The sequence below is a fragment of the Clarias gariepinus genome, chromosome 17 (assembly GCF_024256425.1).
Source record: "Clarias gariepinus isolate MV-2021 ecotype Netherlands chromosome 17, CGAR_prim_01v2, whole genome shotgun sequence".
NCBI lineage: Eukaryota > Metazoa > Chordata > Actinopteri > Siluriformes > Clariidae > Clarias > Clarias gariepinus.
The window spans coordinates 12,770,219-12,796,495 of NC_071116.1; the positions used below are offsets into that span (position 1 = coordinate 12,770,219).

General features: G+C 39.1%; 1 protein-coding gene across 2 annotated transcripts in view; it reads right to left on the reverse strand.

Moving 5' to 3' along the window:
• The window catches only part of rxfp2a (relaxin family peptide receptor 2a), an 86,419-nt gene extending 64,095 nt beyond the window's left edge, over window positions 1–22,324 (reverse strand). For both annotated transcript variants that reach the window (XM_053516413.1, XM_053516412.1), the window contains exon 1: window positions 22,072–22,324. In XM_053516413.1, coding sequence (XP_053372388.1) covers window positions 22,072–22,162 — 91 coding nt within the window. In that variant the 5' untranslated portion in view covers window positions 22,163–22,324. The remainder of the gene's footprint in view (window positions 1–22,071) is intronic.
• Window positions 22,325–26,277: the final 3,953 nt, after the last annotated feature.

Genomic DNA, 26,277 nt, shown 5'->3' on the forward strand with positions numbered 1-26,277 from the left:
CCCTAAGACATTGTTCTGGTTTCCTTTAATATATCTCTTCCCTCTCTGATCTTGAACAGCTGTCTTTCAATCCTTTTTGCTGCCATCCTATCACTAGTTGTAAAACTACTTTCTCTTATTACCCTTTTTCTCATTTAGTGTAGCTCTTATGTTATTGGTGACCCAGGGTTTCTGTTAGGAAAGCAGCAAATCATTTCTGACGGTAGTGGGTTGCCTCTAAATTTATTTATGAAACAAAAGGTTGCATCACCTGCATCTATGTAGAAGCAGAAATAATTAGCTTCAGTTTATTCAAGATTTTTGGTAAATTTTGTGCTGGCTTCAGCAGCGAGTTAAAAGGCCACAAGGACATTTCAACAAAACATTAATGAAATCCGATTAATGAAGCGTGTAAGGCAGATCGTAATGGTAGCTTTTATCTCAGCCAGTTCACACAGCATGATGGAAAGCGTATAGAAACTGTTAATTTTTGACTAAAGGGATATTCTTGGGTTTCTGATCCCACTATATTTATGTACATTGAATACTGTCAGTCATTGGAACAGATGTACACCCATACATTTGCACCAGTTATGTATGTCTGACATTAATATTAATTAAAGGCTGTAACTTAAAGTGTACAATATGCTTGTGTCTTGTCAATTAAACGCATGAAATCTTTCCATTAGGTTATGCGTAGTAGTGAAAACGGTCAGCTATCAAAAAGCTTAGGACAAAATACAATGAGGCTAAAATAACAAGAGAAAGAAATTAATGAGCTGTTCTTGGTCTTTCGGCTGCTACCATCAAGGGGTCGCCACAGCGGACCATCTGATCCGCACATAACTTGGCACAGTTTACACCAGATGCCCTTCCTGACGCAACCCTCCCATTTTATCTGGGTTTCAAACAGGCATGGCACTTCAGTTGATTCAGTGATTGGGAATTAAACCCAGGCCTTCAGAAAGATGTTAATCAATGATTTTATAAAATATACACTCAAAAATGTGAACTTATATGCCTGACATGCAAATTAGTTTTCTTTGACTGAAAAGACAATTGTATACATAATAATTTAATACATGTATGACAATAAACTGCATTTTGTATATGATAAACATTTGCTAATATAACATTAAATGTGTAAATGTACCGTATACTGTCATGTATTTTAGATCTTCAAGAAAGTTTCCAGTGAAAAAAAGCTGTATTTTATATTTAAAAAGTTATTATAATTTTTTTTTATAAAAAGAAGCCTGTCTATACTAGCGGCTGCATCTTGCTATAAAGTAATTGAGTGGAAGGAACAGAGATGTGCCACACATCACAAATGTACTCTTGCATACAGTACTGGTCATAATGGCGTACCGTACATGCCACAGCACATTAGCTTTAAATGATGAAAAAGGAACAGTGATAGAAATTCCTTCAGGTGCACGCAGAAGTAAGATCAAATTAAAACAGTCCCCCACAAACCTTCCTACTTGTTTCAATGTGCTAAAGCAAAGCTAAATAAATAATAGACTTTTTCAGCATAATTTCGACAATATGCAACTGCTTGGGTGAATAGGCATAACTTTAATTTACTCTACACTGACAATTATGCAGTAATGAAAAGCAACAACCCTTTATTTTGTAGAACATTTCAATATAAAATAAATAGCATTTTACTATGCTACTTACTGGATAAAGTATAAAGAGGCTGCACTAGATTTACACCACATTGTTTTCCAATGTGAATGACCTCTGCTGGGTCAGTTAGAACAGGTGTCTCCGTCTATCACAGTCACAGAAATAATTTGCATTAGAAAGCCAGACCAATAGCGTGTGATGCGGTTTATATATCAGGATTGAAAAAGGAACTGGCTAAAATCCAATAACACCATTGACTTTTATGTACCTGTCATCTGATACAAAAATTTGTCACCCCTGGACTATGTGAGAGCAATTGAGCTTGTAAAGTACGCCTTCTTACATTTGTCTTGGCTTCCACACACAAAAAACGAAAAACATGATTTGCAACGCACCTGTTAGTTTCAAAATACAGCAAAAACCAACAGTAAAATTTTAACCAAAGCTCTGTAGTAGGCAAAAGCCTACACCCTATGGGCATCAGCATTAGCAGTTTCTTCTAATGTATGTTTTTAATTTGTCTATGTACTGTACACCATTAAGACCTTCCAAATATCCCTCATGGCATCCATTCTGCATTCTCTCCAGTGGATTTTTGTAGCTGCCCATGTTCGACCATGTTCCTTTTGAGTTACAAATGTGGCCTGAGCTGCCGTTGATTAATACACAAGAAAAACAAGGAGTAAGACTGTACAGGCAATGAGATGGCAAAGTAAATAAATTATAGGAACACTGGGTGCCTGTGTAGGCAGTGATGCATAATGGCTTGACACTTGCAAAGGCTGACTGTCATGTACATTTAACAACAGCATGCAGAGTATAATAAAACGTAAAGGGAGAAACAGCTAAGCTAAAAAATTAGCCTTGGGTTCAGTGGTTTTTAACAATGGCAAAAATCGTAAACACAATAATTCTGGTCAATATTGAGATCACAATTATTTAACATGATGTGGCTGTGTACAGGCTCAAAAAATGTGAACATTGCTGACTCAATTGGATAGTTGTCCACTTTTCCACAGTTTTCCCCATGCATTTAATTAAATTTTATTTGTATAGCGTTTTTAACAATGGTCATTGTCTCAAAGCAGCTTCACAAAATCAAAAGAAAATTAGGAAATTGTGTATAAATCATAATGCTCAAAATTGTCCCTGACGAGCAAGCCGAGGGCGACGGTGGCAAGGAAAAACTCCCCGAGATGGCCTTAGGGAGAATCATTGAGAGGAACCAGTTTCAGCAGGGGTGATCAGTTGGGTGATCACGGAATCATGTCGATTGCATGTACTGAACTAGACTGAAAGATGGTATTCAAACTCAAAATGCAATAATTTTGTAGTGTAATATTTGTTATGTAATATGAAATACAGTGGAACCTTGAATTACGAGCATAATTCGCTCCGGAAGCGGACTCATATTCCAAAACACTCATAAATTGAATTTTCCCATAAAAATAATGAAAACTCAAATTATTCGTTTCAAGCCGTATGTGTGTGTGTGTGTGTGTGTGTGTGTGTGTGTGTGTGTGTGTGTGTGTGTGTGTGTGTGTGTATGTGAAGCCCCTCCTGTCCCGGAGAGAGTGTATGAACCGGCACGGTGTCAAATTACGCACGCGCACACACACATAAGAGAGGCTGTGGGAGAAAATAGATTTTTAACCTTTAAATGAGACTTTATACACACATCAACGAAAAGACTGTTTTATCTGAAAAATTTGCAAGGAACGTCGCCAATGACACTCGTGTAAGCGCATACTAACGGAATCACTGCTGTAACGTAAAACGAACAAACCGACACTGTACCTTTGAAAAGAATCGCGACAGAGCAGAGTTTCTGTGAGGTGCAGAAAGTGTGTGTGTGTGTTCGTGGGTGTGTGAAAAGCACCCCCTCTCTGCTTCACACACACACACTCTAAATGCCGCGCGCGAGAGAGAAAGAGAGTGTGTGTAGAAATTTACCTGTAGCTGTAGGTTCAGTAAGGTGATTGCAGGTGGTTAACACAGTAGTTGCCTTGGTCGAAAGGTTACTTTACAGGGTTACACTAGGTCAGTGGTTTTCAAAGTGTGGGGCACGCCCCACTAGTGGGCAATACAGATATGACAGGTGGGGCGCAATGAACGGGAGGGAATTTGTGAAAAATAATAGTAAAGTACCTATTCTATTTCATGCTTTTCTTTATTGACAATAAAGATCGGACACTTGAAACTAAACAATCACACGCAAAGAAATGGATCATTAATACAAGTAAATTAAAATAACATCAGAGAAAAAGTGGAACCATAGTGCAACAATAACGGTTTAACGTCGGCATGTTAATTGCAGCGGAACAATATATAAGGAAACGTTCGGTATTTTATATGTAATTTCATTTATTCTTATGTGTATGCTGATGTTTCTGTATTTTTGTTAAAAATTTATATTTTATCACGCAGTACTAGTCTGGCATTTCTAGTTTCCAGTGTGGTAACAAAGTTGCTTTTTGATCCTTCAGGCGCTGATCAGAAGGGAAGATCAATATCGTTCTACGCTTTTTGTTGGTGTGCAGCATTTTGCAATGATCCCTAAATCATTCGTTGCGCCGTAGAGAATATCTACATATATAGTTTGAATATCAAACTAACTTTACCAGTTGTTATGCGCTAAAATGCCACCCTGCCACGGATTGCCCCCCCCCACACACATATTCGTAATCTCTATCAAATATTATATTAGGACATACATTCAAAGTATTATTATTGTCAAATATATCATTACTATTATTATTAACCCTAGGCACGTGACAGCCGTCGAGACGATTAATACAAATCCCCAAAAATGATTATTTTATGGCACGTTTATTTTGTAGGGGTTTGTCAATGTACAAATAACAAATTATTTATCACAAATTACACTAAATTAAAATTATAGGAAATGATTTTTATTATAAAATAAGCAATATAAAAATATACATGTTATATATGAAAAAATATATATACTTTATATATTTTTCCCCTATACAACATTTTTTATATTGCTTATTTTATAATTAAATTCGTTTGTTATAATTTGTAATTTGTAAACCATAAACCTATGAATTTATGTTCTAATATATTATTTTAAAGAGATTATGTAGGGGAGGCAATCCGTGGCAGGGTGGGGGGGGCATTTTAGAGCATAACACCGGGTCAGTAGCGTACTGTATGTAGTGAGCATAATAACGTCAATGGATACATTTGTTACATGGACCACAAAAAAGCAGGTGATTTAGCATCATCAGCCTAATCAACCAAAAAGCCTATGATGAAGCCTATGTTGCGCTTGGATTCATGGTGGTGATGGTGAGGGCAGAGGAGAGACCTGTGTGTGTTTTGTGTCTTAAATCGCTGGCAGCAGACAGCATGAGACCCAACAAAGCATGAAGACACTTAGAGCCAACACACCCCAGTCACGTTAATAAGCCACTCGACTTCTTTGAAAGAAAGCTCTAGGTAAGTGACGAAGTAAGCCTGTTATAAAAATTGCACGTGTATTTTATCTGTTTTGAACTTGGCGTTATTTGAACTTATTGGATTAGAAATTGATATTTCAATAAATAGTACACTTAGCCGTTTTCGTTATCATTTTGTTGACAAGTGGGGCTTCAAAATTCGCCCACCCCCTTAAGTGGGGAATGACAGAAAATGTTTGAGAACCACTGCGCTAGGTCAAGGAGTTAGAAGCAGAATTGCCAAACTCAGAGTGAAAGGATGGCCTTCGACCTCAGTGGGTAGTGCGTAGAAAAAATGGGTCAGGCGTAAGAGAGATTCAAGCTCATTAAATGTTTTTCACACAAACAGAAAAAAAATAAATTGATGGCTAGGTTGATATGCACAGCTCTTAAGTTCAAACATGACGATACATACAGAATCACTAAACATCAGAGGTGATTTATGATCAGCTAAAGTACACCCTGAGGGCCAATTCGTAGGTGAGAGCAGCCAGGTTTTGTTAGCTTTAGCCAAATTAAGATTAGAGCAGGTTATCCAAGGCAGGCAAGTCACACTCAGTAGCCCAAAGGCATAGTAAATACAACAGGTTATTTTTTACATCCAAAACCAACATATACTTCAAAAGATTCAAGGCAGGTCAACCAGAAGCATGGAGGGAAGGGCAGGCGTTCAAAAGTAAAGGTAGCACATGTGACATTAGGAAATTCCCATCTTGCAGAGAACGATTTCCCCAAAGTTCCCCTTTATAGTGGAGCTTAAGGTTAAATTTTGCAGCCTCAGGAAGTGCTCCACACAAGATGGCCACCAACCCGAAAGAACAAATCATGACAATTGGGTTCAACGCTTGCACAAATGTATTGCATGTGATGGAAACTCGTTAAGAAGAAACTTTAGAGGAAGAGTTACTCTACTAACATGTGCTATGTGAAATGTAAAAAATTATGCCAATTTTTCTCTCTGTATACAGTACCAGTCAAAAATTGACACACCTGCTTAATGTTTCTCTATTTTTTAAGGTTTAAATATATTAATACTGAAGACACTAAAATTATGACAGATCTAACCTGAAATTATATAGTCAACAAAAAAATAGCTTTTGCAACAATCTTGAAGAAGTTCCCAGAAGTGTTGAGTGCCTTTTCTTCACTATCTGGTTAAACTTATCCCAAACCATCTCATTTGGAATTAGATCAGTTGATTGTGGAGGCCAGGTCATCTGATGCAGCACTATAATCACTGTAGTGTAGAGTGTACATACACATAGTTCTTACATAACTGAGAGGTGTGTTTGAGGTCATTGTCCTGTTGGAAAACAAATGATGGTTCTACTAAGTGCAAACTAAATGAGAATGCATCTAGTCGCTGAAAAATGCTTTGGTAGCCATGCTGGTTAAGTGTCACCAGCAAAGTACCCTCGCATAATGACACCTCTGTCACACCTCTTAATTACCACACATTCAGGAACAATCTGTTTACCCTCTCTACATCTAACATGACAGATAACATGACTTTAACATGACCGTTAAAGTAAAAAATATCTAATTTGGACCCCTGAGAACATAGGACAGTTTTCCATTGATCTAATGAAAGCCTGATTCACACAGCCTCCTCTGAACAGTGGATCTTAAAATATGTCTGCGGCTTGAACTCCAGGAAGCATTTATGTGGACTCTAATCTGAGATTCTCTAAATTGGTTATATCTGAGGCTGGTAATTCTAAGAAACTTATCCTCTGCAGCAGAGTTAGCTCTTGGTGTTCCTTTACTGGGATAGTCCTCATGAGAGCCAGTTTCATCAGTGTTTGATGGTTTTGGCAAACACACTTGTGGATAAATTTATTTCGATTTTTTAAAAGTTCTTTAGATTTTTATTATTGACTGACTGATTTCTTAAATCAAAGATAGGCTGTTTTTTCTCTTTACTTAACTAAATGTGTTTCTTCCCTTGATATGGATTTGTACAATAGTTGTATTAGCAGTGATAAGGTCATTGACTCTGTACCCACCCTTCCTCTGCACCAGACAACTGATGGTCCAAAGCAGTGGTCCCCAACCACTGGCCATGAAAAGTATGTATTTAATTTTATTTCCATTTTATTGACCATCAAAGTCTGCAGAATGTCTTATTTAAAAAAAATGATTAGATTGTCTCCCATTCTCTTCTGTCTTCACATCACAACATGTGACTCATGCTCTAATCTTGCTCTGTATAATAAATGTGCCATTAAAAGAGTTTTTGCCATGTTTGCAAATTCAACTATGCTGCCGTTTTGGATTAAAATCAAGGCGGAAGATGCTCAAATCTCCGAAAAAGCATTAAGACCTGCTGCCATTTTCAACAACCTATCTTTGTGAGATAGGGTTGTCTGCAGTGACAGCAACGAAAATGAAATTAAAGAGCAGACTGGACATGTGGAATACAGTTCAGGTGTCCCTGTCATCTACATGGGAATGTGTCATCACATGGAAACAAGCTCAGAGCTAGCATGGATTTTGTGTTATTGTATGTTGTATATTTTATGCACTTAATTATGCTTTGTTACAAACACGTGATGGCCACTCCATGGAAAACTATCTTGCATAAAACTGCTCCCTCAAAATTTTTTTACAAGGCATATGGAAGCATTGTGTGCTATAATTAAAGCTAAAGGTGATTAAATGAAATCTCGGAGTAGGTGACTATTTTTGTGACTAGGCGGTCAGGCAGTGCGTCTAACCACAATTTACAAAAAGCAGAAAATTGGGAAATGTACCAAGTGTTCCAAAATACACAAGGAATTGCTTATAGAATCACTGAAATTATTTAAAAGGATTGGACTTGTGAAGACTTCTCTCCAGGAGAAAATAAGTTCTTCAGCTCCCCTTCCCTTATAACAGATTTGTCCCAAAGATAGTTAGCTTTCTTGTAATTGTCATTTTAATAACAGGCTTATGTTTCTAGATAAAGGAAATTATGGAACAATATGATGGGAGTTTGTCAAATAATGTATGAAATTGAGTATAAATCAATTAAATAGTCAGATGATGTTTAAAAGTTTTCTCTGGCTCTGGAAGATAAAATAAGACCTTCATAAATCCTGGGGGAAATTGAAGCAAGCTCACAAAACATTTTTAGATGTATTCGCAAGCAAGTGGTGCATTTTATTTGAAAATCCATGGCTGCTGTACATCATGAGATCTGCTTTGATCACATTTAAAGACTGCTCCAGCATTATTTCAATATAATCTCTATACTAGTGACTAAGTATATTTATTATTTATTCATCTATACATATAATTAAACTGTAATGTTTGTATGTACATGTCTGTACATTTTAATTTATTTGTTTAAAAATAATTTGTAAGGACATAAGATGAGTAACAGAAGACATCAAAATGTTTTTGGAACTTTTTTCTCTGTTTGTGGACGCATCATATAAAAACTACAGAACAAGTTTTAATAGGCTTTTCACAGGTGTATTTGGTATTCATCTTAAAGTATACTGTACTTCAGGCAAATCTCCACACTTTGTATCCATTAACTGTAATAGACTGCATGTTTTCCGATAAGATCATTTTACAGGTTTATATTGCAATTTGGATTTGTCTATGTACAGAAAGACCAATGCAGCACAAACTGCCAAAAAAAGCAAATGCCAACCACAGTAGGAAGGCACTATATCATCCAGTGCACCACAGCCTGCCGTGCACAGGGCCTAGCAGGCGAAGAGCCAAACGCTCCAGACCCCAATCCAATCATGCACCCCTGGGACGCTCTGAAAACACAAGTCTGTTTCAACTTCCAAGGAACCTCTGCCAACATCCTGGTGCCAGACACCATGGCAGACTCCCAGAGGTCCTGCATAGATACAGATTTACTACGATGTATGGTCAGTATTATACATCATGACAGTGTTTGAATGAAACTGACTTAATTAGCCAACAATAATACAAATATAGGATTATAGCTTCCTATTAAATATCAGAAATGTTTGATGAAATGTCTAAAGGTTTGAACTGAGCAAACATTGCTGAGGTAGATCAATGGTTGAGGTGTTGGACTACTGACTGGAAGGTCGCAGGTTCAAACCCCACCACCACCTACAGTAGTTGCCGCTGTTGGGCTCTTAAGTAATGCCGTTAACCCTCAACTGTTTAAATGCATAATGAGATATAAATGTAAATATTGTGTTATTTAACAGCACAGAAAACAGTCTGATTCGTCTTGTACTTGATTAAACAATTGCGGTACCATGGCACACTGAAAACACAGGAGGAAGATCCATGTGGATGTTTTAATAAAACACACAGACAAACATTCTCTAAAATATTGTCCATATTTAGGGACAATATCAATAATAAACCGATGCCAGAAGGTTACCCTAAGAACAAATCTAAAATGTAGCAAGAGCCAGACCATCTCATTTCGATTCATCCCTCCTGGTCTACACAGTCAGGAAAGGCCACAAGCTTACGAAATCTGCACTGACTGCATCCTACACACTCCGAAAAGAGACAGAGCCACTCATACAGTGTACAGTCGTGGCCAAAAGTTTTGAGAATGACACAAATATTAGTTTTCACAAAGTTTGCTGCCAAACTGCTTTTAGATCTTTGTTTCAGTTGTTTCTGTGATGTACTGAAATATAATTAAAAGCACTTCATACGTTACAAAGGCTTTTATCGACAATTAAAAAACATTGCAACATGCAAAGAGTCAGTATTTGCAGTGTTGGCCCTTCTTTCTCAGGACCTCTGCAATTCGACTGGGCATGCTCTCAATCAACTTCTGGGCCAAATCCTGACTGATAGCAACCCATTCTTTCATAATCACTTCTTGGAGTTTGTCAAAATTAGTGGGTTTTTGTTTGTCCACCTGCCTCTTGAGGATTGACCACAAGTTCTCAATGGGATTAAGATCTGGGGAGTTTCCAGGACATGGACCCAAAATTTCAACGTTTTGGTCCCCGAGGTACTTTTGTCTTATGGCACGGTGCTCCATCGTGCTGGAAAATGCATTGTTCTTCACCAAACTGTTGCTGGATTGTTGGAAGAAGTTGCTGTTAAAGGGTGTTTTGGTACATTCTTTATTCATGGCTGTGTTTTTGGGCAAAATTGTGGGTGAGCTCACTCCCTTGGATGAGAAGCAACCCCACACATGAATGGTCTCAGGATGCTTTACTGTTGGCATGACACAGGACTGATGGTAGCGCTCACCTTTTCTTCTCTGGAAAAGCCTTTTCCAGATGCCCCAAACAATCGGAAGGGGCTTTATCGGAGAATATGACTTTGCCCCAGTCCTCAGCAGTCCATTCACCATACTTTCTGCTGAAGATCAATCTGTCCCTAATGTTTTTTTTTTTGGAGAAAAGTGGTTTCTTTGATGCCCTTCTTGACACCAGGCCATCTTCCAAAAGTCTTCGCCTCACTGTGCGTGCAGATGCGCTCACACCTGCCTGCTGCCATTCCTGAGCAAGCTCTGCACTGGTGGCACTCCGATCCCGCAGCTAAACCCTCTTTAGGAGACGATCCTAGCGCTTACTGGACTTTCTTGGACGCCCTGAAGCCTTCTTAACAAGAATTGAACCTCTTTCCTTGAAGTTCTTGATGATCCTATAAATTATTGATTTAGGTGCAATCTTAGTAGCCACAATATCCTTGCCTGGGAAGCCATTTTTATTCAACGCAATGATGGCTGCACGCGTTTCTTTGTAGGTCACCATGATTAACAATGGAAGAACAATGATTTCAAGCATCACCCTCCTTTTAACATGTCAAGTCTGCCATTCTAACCCAATCAGCCTGCCAATGATCTCCAGCTTTGTGCTCGACAACATTCTCACCCGAGTTAACAAGACGATTACTGAAATGTTCTCAACAGGTCCTTTAATGACAGCAATGAAATGCAGTGGAAAGGTTTTTTTGGGATTAAGTTCATTTTCATAGCAAAGAAGGACTATGCAATTCATCACTCTTCATAACATTCTGGAGTATATGCAAATTGCTATTATAAAAACTTAAGCAGCAACTTTTCCAATTTCCAATATTTATGTAATTCTTAAAACTTTTGGCCACAACTGTAGAAACAGGAATTATAAACAGGAATCGTATGAGGCAGAGGTTGCACCGGTACTCTGGTAAGTATGATCTTTTCTGGAGGGTAAATGTCCTGATATTACCATTTCAATCATATCACACAACAAACAATTATATGATTTCATAATTTGTGTAAGTGTGTGTGAAAGAGAAAGAGATAAAGAGCGAGAGAGACACCAGTTTGTATTTTGAGTAAGTGAGATTTAAATGACTCATTCAGTGAACTCATTCTACACTTAAAAAGAAATGATAACTTGTTGAACTTCAAAATTGTAACTATAATTCTAAAAAAGGCAGTAACAATCCTGGTTTTTTTTTATTCAATATATTGAGTTGCCCTTTTTAGATTCATTATCAATGTCTTTTACCAGATTGCTTCTGGCTGTTTTTTTCTCACAGTGGATATCAATGCAAGTTCTGCACACTGTAAGTTAAACAATACTTCACCAGTGAGGCCATTTATTTCTGATATGTCTGGCCCTGGTCATATTTCCTTTTTTATTCTGCAGTGGTTGTATTGTTTTTCCTGTGGCTGTTCTATGGTTTAAAGATATTACTCACTTTAGGGCTGCTTGCTTGAACCAAGATAATCGTCACACTAAAATACTACTTACTGCTAGTTGCGGCTTACGAATTACGAATCTAAAGGTTTTTAAGCATGATTGTCCATCCACAACTGAGGGCTGGGAGTAACTGATGGGATGAATAGTATAATATTATAAACAGAACAGTAAGTGGGGGTGGACATGTCTCATCCTCAATCACCCTCAGCCTTGCAATGTACACCTATAACTGTGTGTCCACTACCAACTCCACCCTCATGAAGTTAGCAGTCAACACTGTTGTGGTGGGCTTGACCACTGAGAACGATGAGACGGCCTACCTGGAGAAAATTTAAAATTAGGAGAACTGGTGCCAGAAGAACAAACTCTTCCCGAAGATAAAAGTGGACTGCAGCACAAAGAAGGAGATGCTCTACCAGCCACTTGCAGGGACAGGACACCAGCGCAGAGACTGGACAGTTTCCGGTGCCCAACTTTTCACATGACACAGGAAACTGTTACATACCTGATAAACCCCATGATAAGGAAGGCTCATCAGCATCTTCACCAACTTTTAAAAGACTTTAAATTGCCCTCCTACCTGCTACTGAACTTTTACACTTGCAACATTGAGAGCACCTTGACAGGAAGCATCAGGGCCAAGTTTGGGAACAGCACCATACCGATCAGCTGAGCGCATCATTCCAACTGACCTTCACTCATCTACAGCAAGTAGTGCTGTACCAAAATCTAGAAGATAGTGAAGAACCTATACCTCAAAAGAATTATTTTCCTCACTGTTTTTTTTTACCTTAACGTTTATAAATATTCATCCACTACACCACCTATTGTTGCACACCCTTCACCCAGTTCCAATGCTTTCTTTTGCACACACAACAAACATGGACACCCACCACTTTACTGTATGTATGGCAATTATAACTGCTGCTACCACCCTCCGTATTTTTTAAATGTTTTGTACATTTTATTCTTATTTTATATTTTTCCCTTACAAACTTTATTCCTTGTGTAAACCTTACCTAAATGTTAATTTTCTTGTGTAATTTATTTTAGTGTGGGTTTGATTTAACTTTGTGGAGAGAGAGTGAGTGTGTTAGTGTTGGGAGGGGGAATAAATGATAAGCAACATATCTGTGATATTTTCGAGAACAGTATGATTCTGTTTGCTGATAGTTTAATGACTAGGCTGGAATTAAAAGCATTTTGAACAAACCACATATTAAAAAAAAATAAAATAAAATCACTAAAGTGAAATTCACTGTGATGAGGTTATATACACTTCCCAGCCACTTTATTACACACAGCGATTTTGGTCCCTATTGACATCATAGTAGACAACAGCCTACCAGCCTACTATTGTCCAATTTTGCTGAACTATAGCCTCAGTTTCATTCTCATAGGTGACAGGAGTGGCACCTGGTGTGGTCTTATGATGCTGTAGCTAATCTGTTTCACTGTTCGATGTGTTGTGTTTTATGGGGGTTTGGGGATTTCAGGAAGACACTAAACACTGACCGTAATAATCATTCTAAACCAAGATGCCTACCCGGAGCAGCTTTACACCATCTGCACCTCCTGGTCTGAACGATAATTTGCATAATTTAATTTATTAAAAAAATATCTGAGCATTCCTCGAGTGGCGCTGTGGTAAAGTGTCGCCCTATCATCCAGAGATCACTAGATCATTTCCCGTGTAAAACACCTGATAGTCTTCATCCCTCCCTGACTGGTAGTAGTACCCCTGATGAAGAAGTGCCCTAGTGACAGGACTAAATTAGGGGGAAAGTGAGGAAAAATCCCCCCCAATAAATAAATATTTAATAATGATAATAACAACAACAAAGGTTTACATTATGTTCTGAGTTCTCGGTGGATCTGTCAGACTTGTGAATTATCTGAAGTGATTAGATACTTTAGGTACACTTTACTGTCTGTTTAAAACTGTTGATATTTTTTATGTGAATACAGTATTAGAAAAAAAATACAAATTATCCCTGTGCAATGGTCTTTATGATGTACTAAAGTGCCGTTCCAGCCACATCACAATTTCAACAATTCCGGTAGATAAAACGATTATTTACTGTCACAGTCTTTGTTATTGTACTGTTAAGTTGTTTAGTAAATTTTAGTATTAGTTTAGCATCACGAATAAATTTAAAGGCTGCTGTGATAAAATGCTTTGTGAGATGAAATGATAAAGAGGACACTCACTCACTCACTCATTTATATCACATTATCCTGTATACAGGGTTACAGGGGCCTGGAGCCTATACGAGGAGACTTATACCGTATGTACAAGGTGGATGGGGTGACAATCCATCGCAGGGCACACACACAAATACACAATCACTCATACAAAACACAAACAGTTTGGGAACACGAATTAGCCTAATCTGCATGTCTTTGGACTGTGGGGGGAAACTAGAGTACCTGGAGGAAACCCGCTAAGCACAGGTACCAAGCCAACTTCATGCACAGACCCGAATCTAACCAAGAATCTATTAACCACTATTCAGCATAAAGTTTAAGGCATCGTCAAAGCTGACTCTTTTAAGATATCAAAAATCCGTCTGCAATTTTGCATCCTCAATGTCTTGAGATCACCTTGACCTGGTTTGGTGGAGTTCGTATAAATTTCCTGAAAAGAGTGTATCAAATTCCATTGGGTGCATTTTGCTAATGACCCAAAATACCTGACTTTCTGTTGAGTGTTGAGTTTTCCATAACATGCAACTTTTTAAAATCTTGTCTTAGCATGTGTAAGGGCCATATTTCATTCTTGTGATTTGTTGTTATGTTTATCTTATTTCAGTTTGTTAGTTAAGCATTAAGCATTAAGTATCATACATATAATTTGTATTGTGACATCATTTCATGGGTTGTTCTGTGACATCATCCCACAGTTATGCTGTTCCATGTCTATCACGCACGTTAGTTGTAGTTGTTGTTAAGACACGGAAGGATACAGAAAGGTTTGGAGCACACAAGCTTTTGACCGTGATAACGTGAGACAGTAAGCTAAAATGAATACAGTAAAATAAGTTGTTGTAACTGTAATCTATCGAAGCTACAGAACACAGCAAGCGACTTGTCGTGACTACAGTGGATTTATGCAAGAAACTGTAACAACCGTTGTTTTTGATGTTGGAAATAAACAAGAGACAAAGAAATCAACGAAACGTCTGATGTCGTCAGTGACACTGTGTAACTAAAGACACGCGTCAGAACTTGTGAATAACATGCACCTACATTAAAGTCAAAAGCTTGGCTCCGCCGCAGAAATGAAGATAAGTGAATTAAGATTGTGAAGAGCGCGCGTGCGACTTCAAAAACGCGCATCAACCGAAACCGAAAGCGAGAAGAGGACTTGCCTGCCTTAAACTTCACCATGTCACACGGCGAGGACAACGCCGCTATCGCCGAATCTGAGCAGGTGATGGTGCTCGACGAACTGAAGAGCGCCAGAGAAGGCAAGTGGAGTCAGTTGACTGTATTATACAATGAACTGGAGGCGCTTATGGACAATGCTTGTAATTTGCATGACGTTAAAGCCAAGCGCCGCCAATATAAAGCGCTGCTAAATGACTTTATTGAAAGTAATGTAACAGTGCGATCGTGCGCAAAGGTTGAAGAGCGTGAAACTGATCAACAACACTGGTTTCACCCTAGATTAACGCGCTGCTCAGAATTCATGGTAAGAGTGGAGTCGTGGATCGCGGACACTAGTAATCGCTTTAAGTTGTCTCAAACAGTTGACGATGGAGTTTCGCCAAACGACAGTGTGTCAATGGCGGAGCGTAAGACGCCCGCCCCCCAAAGGCACGGAAGCGTAACGTCAGCGGCATCCAAGAGGTCCGTAACGTCAGCAGCATCCGAAGCTCGACTAAAAAAGGCAGAAGCCAACAGAGCAGCTTTGCTGGCTAAAGCAGCAACTTTGAGAGATCGGCAGGCGCTGGAGCTGGAGGAAGCACAATTAAAGATTGAGGAAGAGCAATTGAAAGCACGACTAAAGGCTAAACAAGCACAATTAAAGGCACAAAAGGAAAGGCTGGAAATGGAAACGGCGCTTGCAATGGCCGATGCTGAACTAAATTCTTACCAGAACCGCAAAAACAACATCCTGCCAGACGGAGCGTGGTCATCGAAACGAGTGGTGCACGCCCCTCGGAACCAGAGCAAAACGACCACTGCAACCACAGTTCGGCAACGGAATACCTCGAGCTGCCATCACGCCTCCGAGCAACCCACTTAAGCATCCCAGTGAGTGCCAAACCCATAATGTCAAGCACCCTAATGGAACGGCCCACCCAAGGTAACGAACACTCACTTTACAACACTGACATAGTGGAGCCTCAGGGTAGGATGCCACTTCAGGCAGACCTTACAGAAACGTTTGCAAAGAGTCAGAGGCAACATTCCTTACCTCCGCGCAACGTTCCTCCATTCTATGGTGACCCTCTTAAGTTCACGTCCTTCGTAAGAGCTTTTAAACATGCCATCGAAACCAACACTGATAGCAATCATGATAGGCTGTTCTATCTCGAGCAGTATACTGAAGGACAGCCTAAGGACCTAGTGAGAAGCTGCCTGCTCATGCCAGAACATTGTGGCTACGCAGAGGCTATGAAACTGTTACATGACAATTTCGGAAATAGACAAATAATCGCTACAACGCTGATGCAAAAGGCACTCAACTGGCCGGAAATAAAGTCAGAGGACGGAAAGTCGCTAAAAACTTTCTCCCTGTTCCTAGTAGAATGTTACAATACCATGTCAAGCATCGATTACATGGATGAGCTAGACAATGCTACCAACTTGAGAGGTGTTGCCTCAAAACTGCCCTACAAATTGCGTGAAAAATGGAGAAGCCACGTATACGAGTACGAAGAGCGCAATGAAGAAACAGCTAAGTTCGTGCAGCTGATGAAATTCGTAGAACGGGAAGCAAAGGCAATGTCTAACCCACTTTTTGGAGACCTGAACGTTTCGACTAGTGGTACAACGACTAGTGGTAAAAAACACAGCAGCAAATCCTCTCCAGGATTCAAGCAAAAAACTGAAGAAAAGAGGGGCAGCAGCTTTGCGACCGGCGTAAAACAGGTTGGTAAAAATCATAGAGACTCAATCACAGTAAAGAGTAGTGGTGCATTAGTTATTAGTGCCTTCACTAAACCTTGTGCATCCTATGAGCAAGATCATACCCTAGACGAATGCCACAAGTTTAACAATGAGACATATAAGGTCAAATTGGACTTTCTAAAAAAGAATGGATTCTGCTTTGGCTGTTTAGTAAAAGGACATTTAAGCAAAGACTGCACGAAGAAAATTACCTGTCAGTTGTGCTCAAAGAAACATCCTCGCATGCTACACATTGCAGCAAAGGACACAGCTCAAGCGATCGTAAAGGCTGACGAAACCGAACCAGTTCAAACATTGCCTGTTGCAGCGAGTCACGAAACGAGTGCGTGTATCGGGGCTGGAGATGACTGTATTCTCTCCATAGTACCTGTTAAAATAAAGTCCAAAAAAGGCAACAAGACAGTAAAAGTATACGCCTTTATGGACCCAGGTAGCTCTGCTACATTTTGTACAGAGTCACTAGCAAGGCGATTAAACGTACAAGGTAAAAAAATTGACATCATGTTAAGCACCCTGAACGCGAAGAAACAAGTAAAAAGCTATGTGCTTACTGATCTAGAGGTTAGCAGTCTGGAAGAAAACACCTTTGTTGAACTCCCCAAAGTGTTCACACAAAAGAGTATCCCAGTCTCAGTGGAAAATATTCCACAACAGCACGACATTGATAAGTGGCCATACCTCAGCGAAGTAAAACTGCCTTACATTAATGCTGGAGTTGAAATTCTCATAGGTAACAAAGAGCACAGGCTCCTAGAACCATGGCGAGTAATTAACAGCAGGCACAATGGGCCATATGCAGTAAAGACTGCTCTTGGATGGACCATAAATGGACCTCTTCGAGAGTCGGTCGAGGAAGGCACATGTGACAATGAGCAAGTGAGCGTTGCAGTCAACAGAGTCTCCATCGAAAGTGTGGAACAAATGCTGATACAACAGTACAACCATGATTTTCCTGAACGGAACTGTGATGACAAAGCTGAGCTGTCACAAGAGGACTATCAGTTTTTAGACTCTGTAACTAACTCCCTGCAATTTACCGATAATCACTTCTACATCGGTCTCCCATTTAAGAAAGTAGCTATTCAAATGCCCAATAACCGAAGCGCAGCCATGCAGCGCGCACTGAGCCTCAAACGGAAGTTTAAGCATAACCTCTCCTTTCACAAAGAGTATCTAAACTTCATGAACGACATGTTTGAAAAGGGTCATGCAGTCAAGGTCCCCACGCCCCACCCTAGTCGACAAGACGGGCAAGTGTGGTACATACCTCACCATGGTGTGTACCATCCTCAAAAGAAAAAGCTAAGGGTAGTCTTTGACTGTGCTGCCAGCTATCAGGGAATATCATTAAATAGCGAGCTTCTGCAGGGACCCGACCTGACAAACTCACTCATTGGGGTGCTCGCACGCTTTAGACAAGAAGAAGTTGCCATGATGGCAGATGTGGAAGCCATGTACTATCAGGTCAGAGTTCCGGAAAAGGACACAGACTTGTTGCGTTTCCTGTGGTGGCCGAACGGAGACGTGAGTCAGGACTTGGTTGAGTATAAAATGGTTGTTCATTTGTTTGGTGCAAAATCATCTCCAAGTATAGCTAACTTCGCCCTTAGGAAAACAGCAGAAGAAAACCGCAGCAATGCATCTGCCGAGGCAGTCAACACAGTACTTAAAAACTTTTATGTAGACGACTGCTTGAAGTCTGTCTCTAGTCATAGTCAAGCAGTTGCGCTATATAGTAATCTCACCAAACTGTGCGCAAGTGGAGGGTTTCACCTCACCAAGTGGGCAAGTAATAGTCGTACATTGCTAGCTTCCATCCCTGAGGGTGAGAGAATTAAAGACATGAGGGACTTAGATCTGAGTAAAGACGTACTCCCTGTTGAGAGGGCTCTAGGGGTGCTGTGGTGTATTAATTCAGACACGCTCAAGTTCAAGATTAGTTTAAAAGAGCGGCCTGTGACTAGAAGAGGAATCTTGTCAGTCACTAGTTCAATTTATGACCCCTTAGGCTTCCTTGCACCAGTCATACTGCCAGCTAAGATCTTAATGCAGCAGTTATGTAAAGAGAGACTCGCTTGGGACGATGACATTCCCGAACAATTTATAAAAAGATGGAGGGCCTGGCTACACGAGTTGCATCAATTGTCTGAGTTTAGTGTAGCAAGATGCGTAAAACCAGTTGACTTTGGAGTCACAAATACAGCACAACTTCACCACTTCTCAGATGCAAGTGAAATGGGATATGGAGTTGTCTCATATATTAGGTTAGTAAATGCTGATGGACTTACACACTGTGCATTCATGATGGGGAATTCTCGCGTAGCGCCCTTGAAACAAACTACTATCCCCCGAATGGAATTGACAGCGGCAGTGGTCGCCGTAAACAACGACAAAATGCTGAAAGGTCAACTGGAAATAGAACTGCTGGACTCTGTGTTTTGGACCGACAGCACAACTGTTTTGAGATACATTGTTAATGAAAAACTTCGCTTCAAAACCTTTGTCGCTAACAGAATCTCCATCATACGAGAGTCAACCAAGCCACAGCAGTGGAGGTACGTCAACACTTTAAAAAAACCCAGCCGACGCTGCTTCCAGAGGAGTTTCCTGTGAAAAATTCATGAAAACCAACAATTGGATCCATGGTCCGCCCTTTCTTAAAACACCAGAGAGTAAATGGCCTGAAAACATTCACGATCTGTCGACGAAAGAGGATGACATTGAGATTAAACACTCAGCCTTAGCGAATCTCGTAAAAACTACAGAGAGCACAGATGCCGTGAGTAAACTGATTAACTATCACTCTGACTGGTATAAATTAAAAAGATCCGTTGCCTGGATTCTTTGCGTTAAAGACATGCTTAAACAGAGAACGAAAAGGATTAAGGGACAGGCAAACAACTCAATAACAGAAAACCATAAGTCTCTGACAATTAAGGACTTAACAATGGCAGAAAACGAAGTCATTAAGTTCGTTCAAAACAAAAAATGTGTGTAATTGTCAGTCTTCCTGCCTGTCAATTAGGGGCTGGAAATGTAAGGGCCATATTTCATTCTTGTGATTTGTTGTTATGTTTATCTTATTTCAGTTTGTTAGTTAAGCATTAAGCATTAAGTATCATACATATAATTTGTATTGTGACATCATTTCATGGGTTGTTCTGTGACATCATCCCACAGTTATGCTGTTCCATGTCTATCACGCACGTTAGTTGTAGTTGTTGTTAAGACACGGAAGGATACAGAAAGGTTTGGAGCACACAAGCTTTTGACCGTGATAACGTGAGACAGTAAGCTAAAATGAATACAGTTACAACAACTTATTTTACTGTAATCTATCGAAGCTACAGAACACAGCAAGCGACTTGTCGTGACTACAGTGGATTTATGCAAGAAACTGTAACAACCGTTGTTTTTGATGTTGGAAATAAACAAGAGACAAAGAAATCAACGAAACGTCTGATGTCGTCAGTGACACTGTGTAACTAAAGACACGCGTCAGAACTTGTGAATAACATGCACCTACAGCATGTTAAGACCAAAAAGCCATCGCCGCCCGAGTGCAATGCAAAACTTATATAGGGGTTGAGTCAGCTTGAGCCATAAATATTTGTAGAGTTAGGTGTGTGTCAGTGTGTTTGTGTGACGAATGAATGTGTTTGTTCATGTTTTTGTGTGGTGTGTGAGTCATGTGACTTGTTAATGTGTGTGTTTGTGTGTGATGTATGAGTGTGTTTGTGCATGCGTGTAAGAGATAGAAATGTAAGTGTCTGAACATTAACATTTTTGGTGTTTGTGTGTGTGTGTGCATGTGTGAAAGTGTGTGAGTGTATGTGTGTAGAATAGGAGAAATTTTATGTTAAGAATCTGATGTCACTCTGTATAATGTCACACAAAGTCATTAACATCTTTTTAGAACAAGTTCGTATAAATTCCCTAGAAAGAGTGTATCGAATTCCATTGGGTGCATTTTGCAAACGACCCAAAATACCTGACTTCCTGTTGAGCCCATGCAATCCAGTATACATATAAATGTATACCGGATTTTGCATGCATATGTGATTGTGTATGAGCTATGCGATTGTGTATGAGCAATGAAGTAAAATCTTGTGTGAGGACTAAGCCCGGGACACAGACTCTCAAGCATCCTAATGGCAGCAGATTCCAACCTGTCTACCAATTTTCAGAAGTCTTTGAGCATGTTAAGATGTTTTTTTTTTAAACATTTCTTAGAAGAACAAGAGGCCCTTAACACACTATGACATTTGCACTATCAGACATCACTTTCATAGCAATGACATAATACATTGTATTGATGTCATAGTGCTTGGGCCCTAAAACAAAATCCTTAGAAGATTGTATTTTGTACATAATTATGCAGACATAATAAACATATATACCAAAATTGGTAAGGCATATAATATGGTGCATAAGACTTTTGCACAGTACTATATAGTCAAGCCCTAATAATTTTTTAATCCCCCTGCCAAATTCTGACTTAAAGTTACTTTTATTTTATTTTTTTCCACAACGATTCCTCTTGTACATTAGCTTATTATCTTCTAGGAGAGGTCTGTGTCATTTCTAATCATCCTAGAAGATAATAAGCTGATGTACAAGAGGTATCGTTGTAGAAAAAATGAAAATAAAAGTAACTAAGTCAGAATTTGCAAGGGGTATGAATAATTTCAGGTTTGTCAGTATATATATATATATATATATATATATATATATATATATATATACACATATAGTATATATATATATATATATATATATATATATACACACATATAGTATATATATATATATATATATATATATATATATATATATATATATACACACATATAGTATATATATATATATATATATATATATATATATATATATATATATATATATATACACACACACACACACACATGTATATATGTGTGTGTATGAGAGTGTGTGTATATAGCATACTTTATGTATGTCAATGTTACACTGTTACTTAAAAAATGAAGCATGTTTGTTTTAATTATTATTATTATTATTCGATATTGAGTTAGTGTGTGTGTGTGTGTGTGTGCGCGCGCGCGCGCGCGTGTGTGTAATTTCCCCCAGCTCTAAAATGTACATCTACATTTTTTTCTTCACTTTTTCTGTACGTATTTTTCTGTTTGCTCCTAAACGTGATTAAACACGAGACACAGAAGAGAGGAGACAGAGTGTGTTACCTTGCGGTGCCAGTAAGCAGAGCTGCAGTGGGAGAAGCAGGACGGCGAAGTCCGGGGCACTGAGTCTCAGTCTCACCCAGCTGCTCCTCATCTCTCACTCTCTCTCACTCTCTCTCACTCTGCTCACGCGCTCTTCCAACTCTCACACTCAGTGTGAGATAAAACCTGTTTCCCCATGTTTCAATCCCAGCGACGGCGAACTTCTCCGAACAGAAATCGGTAAACTTGTGTATCCGGCGTTGTGAGAACTCGCTCATGCGCGCGGAGGCTTCAAACGAACCCCGGCGAGCCGTTTTGTGCGCGTGACTCCGCCTACTTGTAGATCCGTCACTGAGGAGTTCCTGGAGGCTGGAGAAGTGCAGCACAGTCTGTTAGCAGGCTGTGTGGAAATCCATAAAATATGACCTAATATTGAGACAGTCCCCCCTTTGCCACAATAACAGTGATGTACTGTGTTCTGACACCTTTCTATGGTGATCAGAACCAGAATCTACTGTGCACTATTGGATCGGACTAAACGGCCCAGCCTTCCCTCCTCATGTGTAGGCCACCAATCATCCTGTCACCAGTTCACCGGCTTTCCTTATTTGGATTACTTTTGGTACATCCTGACCAATACAGACCAGGAAAATCCCACAAGAGCTGCAGTTTTGAAGTTTCTCTAACCCAGTCCTATACCCATCACGTCACCCAGTCCTAAACCCACACCCAGGTCCAGACGCTATTATACCAAGATACTGAAAATTTGGCTACTGGAAAAAGAGCTAAAATTGAATGGCTGAACAAATGGGTCAAAGCAACTCCAAAACGGTGGCTCTCGTGGGATGTTCCCAGGCTGTAGTGGTCAGGACTGTTGTGGCGCCAAGGCTCACAGATACACATGAGGAGGGAAGGCTGGGCTGTTTAAGTCCGATCCAATAGAAAAGCTACTGTAATTACTGGAAAATGTGAGTGCTAGTTTTAGTTGAAAGGTGTCAGAACACACAGGTCATTACTATTTTGGTCCTGTGGGGGTGGTCATAATGTTATGCCTGATAAGTTTATATTATTCCATCCATAAGCACTACTCATCCTTAGTTATACAGTATATGTTGCTCTACTTTATAAAAAAGCTCACTGTTTAGTCATACTTATTTATCTACTCATCATGTACTTATATCTGCGTTGACTCTAATTATCTCAGTCTTGCACTATTCACTTTTGCATTACTGCTACTTTTAATGGCTTTAACTCATTGCACACCTCAACATGCAGCAGTTTATCCACTTATGTTAATCTTTATTCTCCTATAATTTATTTGCAAATATTAATTTCATTCTCTGTGTGTCTGTCTGTCTATAAGGTATCTCATCAGAGCCAAAAAGTGACCTCCTAGGGCAAAAACTACAACTTAATAAATTAAACGACTTTATAAATTGGAAAAAAAAACATTGGAAATAATTTTAAAAACATAAGAATAAAATGAATTATGTTTATTTTATATAAACCATTGGTCTCAAATGGGTTATCAGTGTCCTCAGGGCTCAGAGTCAGTGAAAGAGAAGAGGTATATAGTATACTATAGCAGCAAATGCTTAGAGAAACGTTGGAAATGTAATGTGCACAGGAATTTGCCTAACAAATTTTGCCTACTAGTGATGCAGTTTATACTAAAAACTACCGCTCTTTGCATGTAAACCTGAATGTAGACTAGAGAAAGAACACAGGTAGGATCTCTTTCTCTGTCTGTCTCTCTCTCTCTCTCTCTCTCTCTCACACACACACACATTCACACACGCTTACACACTGCTCACCATAAATAGATTTGCAGTGGGGAGAGGTGTATTTACACAGAATTATCTAATTAGAGCCCTATATTTTTCTCATCTGGGATTAAAACCCAGTTGACTACACACTGAGCTCATTAACATCAAGGTAACTGGTGATGAAGTATTAAAGTGTTATTTGTAGGAGGGCAAAATCAATAGATTTCACTTCAATTTTACCATAAAATAAATTTTAGTTTAATCATTTTAAGTGAAACTAGAATAAAGGTGTTTTATGCAAACACAACAATTTTTGAAATATCAAAATCAGCTGACAGGAGATGTGCCATTCATTCAGATAAAAAAAGCTACACCACTGTGTAGGCCTTGCCACTAGACTGTCACATTATGTCACTACATTTTCACTTCTTTAAATGAGCATGGATAAGGGTCAGAAGGATTTTGTAACTCCAGTTTACATGTTGCTTACAGAAGCTTTCAATTTGAAGTGGAACGATAATATATGGAAATCGTTATGAAAAGATAATAACACCATATCCATACAATTACACATAATTTTTATTATTATACTGTCCTAAGATATATGCTTGGCAACAAATAACAGTTATTTTTTACTAACCTGAAAATGTGTTATACAAGCACTTCCCCAGACTGATGTGCTAAAAATACACCTCTCTGTATCATACCTATCCTACCATGATGTATGAGCATTAGATCTGCATGTGCAATATGTATAAGAAAAAGGTGAAAGAGTCCATCTAGATGCACCCTGCAGATATTTCTGCAGATTCTGTGGCAGTTATTAACGGGGTCGTGTTGCAAGCCTAATGCCTGATTGCAACTGAGCAGCGAAGGTCCAACAGCAGCAGCTTAACGATGTCAGGGCTCGAACTAGGGGCCTCCTGGTCAGCAGTCCAACACCTTAACCATGGAGCCACCCCTGCCATGCAATATGTATAAATATAGCTAAAAATCTATTTTTCATGAAAATAATTTTGGGGCTTATTTGAACGGAAGGCATATAACAAGACTAATTAGACAAAGTTAATTGAGCAGCATCTTATTTGACCTTTTCTTTTGTACTTATATAAATAAGGAGAAAACGTTAACTAAGGCAGTTTGGTGACATAGTGGTTAACACTGTGGCCTTGCACCTTTAGGGCCGAGGGTTTAGGTTCCACCTTTGGTTTGCATGTTCTCCCTGTCCTTAATGGGTTTCTTCCAGGTACTCCGTTTCCCTCCCACAGTCCAAAGATATGCAGATTAGTTATGTTTGTTTTACCAGCATAAGCAAAACCTGTAGCATGTGAGTGAGTGTCCAGGGTGTGTGAGTGAGTGTCCTGCTGAGTGCCCCGAGGTCACTGATGGGCTCTATGCCTACTGTGACTCTGTACCCCTGCCGTGCAATATGTATAAATATAGCCTAAAAATAAATCTTTCCTGAAAATAATTTTGGGGCTAATTTGAACTGAAGGCATATAACAAGACTAATAAGACAAAGTACAGGATAAACGATTTAGAGAATGAATGAGTGAATACAGGATAAGCGGTGTAGAGAATGAATAAGTGAATATTTATTTTAAAAAATTTTTAACAAGACTAAAAAGAAATACCAACATTATTACCAACATTACAACTTTGGTGCAAGGCTGTTGTTGGCAAATAAAGCTGAGATACTAACTGCGTGCCATGCAAATGTATTCAAATTTCTTAAAATCAGATTAATCTGTAATCCGATTTATCTGGATTACAAATGACAATTACACGGACTGATTCTGTCATTTGTTTTATTGAAAAAATCTAACAGTTTTCATAGTAACACGATATGTAGTGTTCTGATCTGGATTGTGGTTTATCTTTCTGTGTTTAACACCACTTTTGCATTGCTTTGGCTTTATAGTCAAGACCACTGTCCTAATAAAGTTTTCCCCAGACCTTGTTTTTTTTTGTTTGTTTGTTTTATGCTCTACTATAACTTATCTTTATTTATGAAAGAAACCAAGGTTCTGAGAACAAAAAGGGTCCACAGAACATGCTAAAGCTACAGTACCAGCATATTTTAATGTAGTCAGGGTATAAATTGTGCTATTGTCTGCGTTTTGTTTTGTGCGCCACACATAGCATTTTTATTTTTATCTTTTGAACAAATTTCTTATGAAAATAAATAGCCACCTTTTTTCTAGCCAGCTTTTCACAAAGTCCTTAATAATACAGAGCTTTTAAAAGGCTTGTCTTGTGCATCTTGACTATATTCCACTATACTCTCTCCAGAGGGACTGGTGGCCTTACTCTGGCTTCTCTTACTTGTGTCAGATTGTTTGTGCCAAATTTTAAAGAATGCCTTGTCTGGTAGTGCTTGGGTTGTGTGATGCAGCCTCACGTCCTTACATCAATCAATACCCGCTGTGTGATATCACCCAAATTAGATATACCTTTATTC